Here is a 2496-nt window from a genome sequence, read left to right as displayed (position 1 = left end):
ATTGAACTTGACGTAATTTTTGAAATTGGCATATTTATTGAAACTTAACAAACACGAAGATATTTCTTGAGAATTGGACAAAAGCTTTGTGTTACTTGAGAGTAATGACAGAAGACTCGATTATCTGGTTTGATGATAATTACTAGCTCATTATAAAAAGATTCGATCTGTTTAAAATTGAAATCTTCCGTAATTGGATGTTGCTTAAATTCCCATTCAAACTCTCCTGTTAATAAATCTGGCATAGATCCACAAAAATAGAAGAAGGTTTGAGTCTTCTTGATAACTTGTCCGTTTTCTTTTGATGTAAAAGGAGCGTCCCAAGTCAAACAATCTTGATGAGAGAACAGTTTGTTCAATAATTCCTTTGTACAAGATCCTAGAAAATTCCACGTTCCGAACTTGCTGAAATTTGGTTGCAATCTTGTGTGCAAAATGTTTGCAGCCTCCATTGTAAATTCTTTTAGTCTTCTGTTTTGATAGTAGAGTTCCAATATATCTTGATCATAAGTGGCAATAACAGATCTCCAATCAACACCACCAAATTGACAAGGTGTAGGCTTGGTTGCTTTCTTTGGAATGTTGATGAGTGTGTTCTTGCTTGTTTTCTTGGTGGTAGTGCTCTAATTGTATTATTTAATTCAATTCAATTATAATACATATATAATAATAATAAATAAAAAACTTACCTTTCTTTTCTTGGCAACCTTCTTCTCGATTGAGTCAAAGATCTTCTCTACCTTTGGCTTGCTTTTTGACGTAAAGCAATCATTGGTATAAGTAACGAAATCTATTAATTTATTTGCTGATTTAGTCATATTTAAAAGTAAAAGTTGTGTTGTTTTTTTGTTGTTGGATCTCTATAGAGTGATCAAAGGATGAGATAGTATCATGTTGTTGTTTGATCATTTTTTTTTAATTGTTGAATCACGGACGCTGGCCGGAGACGTTTTCTCAAGAATTTTTACCAGTGTCGTTGTATTGATTCTTGCAGTTGTGCGGGTTAGTAATCATTGTAATAACAAATTTGAGGAATCTTTTGGAATCTTTTACTACAGTCGACTCTCACTACAAATATTTCACACTACTGTTCATTGTATTTTTGAGAATCTTTCGAATATGTCATTGTTCGTTAAAGAAATCATTGCAGTTAGTGGTTTTACAAATTCCAAACCGTGTCCGTTCTAAAATAATGGTGGGAACAGTTTAATTCTTCATTGTTTCCATTAGTGTGGTTGTATCGAATAGATATACTTCATTAAATGTTCAACCAAATGAACCCAATGTTCAAGTTTCGAATAAGAGAAGAGATAAGCACAGTTCTGTTCACTTCCCAAATAATATGACTTGACGCTTTCGCTCGTGTCTTTCCATCAAGAACCTTAAGGTTGCAAATTTGTTGACGAAATTGACGAGATTTCATTTTTCTAATTTTGTTTTGAAATTTTTTACAAAATTAATAGTCCGTTCGTTCGATCGAATAATTGGACGTTCAGTGATGAGTCAGCAGTTGTTGATTGTATAGAAGATTTTTGATTCAATTACAATGTGACAGAGATATTGATTCTCATTTTGATTTTTCATGTTTCATTGTAAACAATTTCAAATAGAGATGTGTTGTAAACGAAAGGGGTTTGTGAGATAAATGAACTATTTCACAAGTTCATTTATTGATTTCTGTTTCAAATTGGAAATGAAACTTTATGGTTAGTTTCGTTTGTATGTTTGATTCATGAAAAGAGAGATAGTTTTCTTTGAGATATTGTAGTTCATTAAATTGTTCAAGATGTTCCAAACTATCTCTCTTCTATTTTCTTCAAGATTCGAATAATGTTAGTTCACCATTCAATAAGGTTCATAACTTCCATAATTTCATCAATAAAGAAAATTGTAAAAAATTGTAATCTTTTCATCCATTACACAAGTTCATTTCTTCCATTAGTTCATTAGCTTTTGTACAAAATTCTAAGTCTTTTCAACCATTAATTTATTCATCTGATATCAGTATCCCAATGTCACATAATTGATTATTCTTGAGTTTTTGGAAAATCTTCTCTACAAAGAAGAATTCTCCAGCAAATCGATACCTCACATGAATGATGGAATCAGCTGAAACATCCTCCTCAGTTTTTCCTCCATAAAAATACAAGCCACTTCCAGTTGCATCATGCACCAGTGAGGAGCACAATAACCTTCCTGCAGCAACTCCTAATTGAATGCAAACACTCCACTCATTCCTTTTCAAATCGAAAACATAGCAATCATTTTTAGGTATTCTATTGCTCTGTTCACAACCTCCCAAGCTTAATAAAAAACGTTGATCTATCAAACAAATAGTATTGCCATAAATTGGCTGAGGTACTGGGCATATCTTTGTTTCCTCAAATTTCACAACGGTCCAAGAATTTGTTTTGAAATGGAAGATGACCAAATCACATGTTAAAACAGGTACATCAATGTTCAGCTCACCAGCATAAATGACCATAGAATCGTTGA

The 2496-nt window shown here is 32.4% G+C and overlaps 1 protein-coding gene across 1 annotated transcript in view; it reads left to right on the top strand.

The window, feature by feature from the left end:
- NAEGRDRAFT_76258 (uncharacterized protein) overlaps positions 1–1536 on the top strand; it is a gene marked incomplete at both ends in the record, with an annotated part of 3292 nt that extends 1756 nt beyond the window's left edge. The window contains one exon of the mRNA XM_002668778.1: positions 1464–1536. Within this exon, the coding sequence (XP_002668824.1) occupies positions 1464–1536 (73 nt within the window). The remainder of the gene's footprint in view (positions 1–1463) is intronic.
- Positions 1537–2496: the final 960 nt, after the last annotated feature.

This window comes from Naegleria gruberi (genome assembly GCF_000004985.1).
Source record: "Naegleria gruberi genomic scaffold NAEGRscaffold_104, whole genome shotgun sequence".
Taxonomy (NCBI): domain Eukaryota; phylum Heterolobosea; class Eutetramitea; order Acrasida; family Naegleriidae; genus Naegleria; species Naegleria gruberi.
The sequence above is the reverse complement of the archived record's forward strand: the minus strand, read 5'-3'. Positions and strand labels throughout refer to the sequence as shown.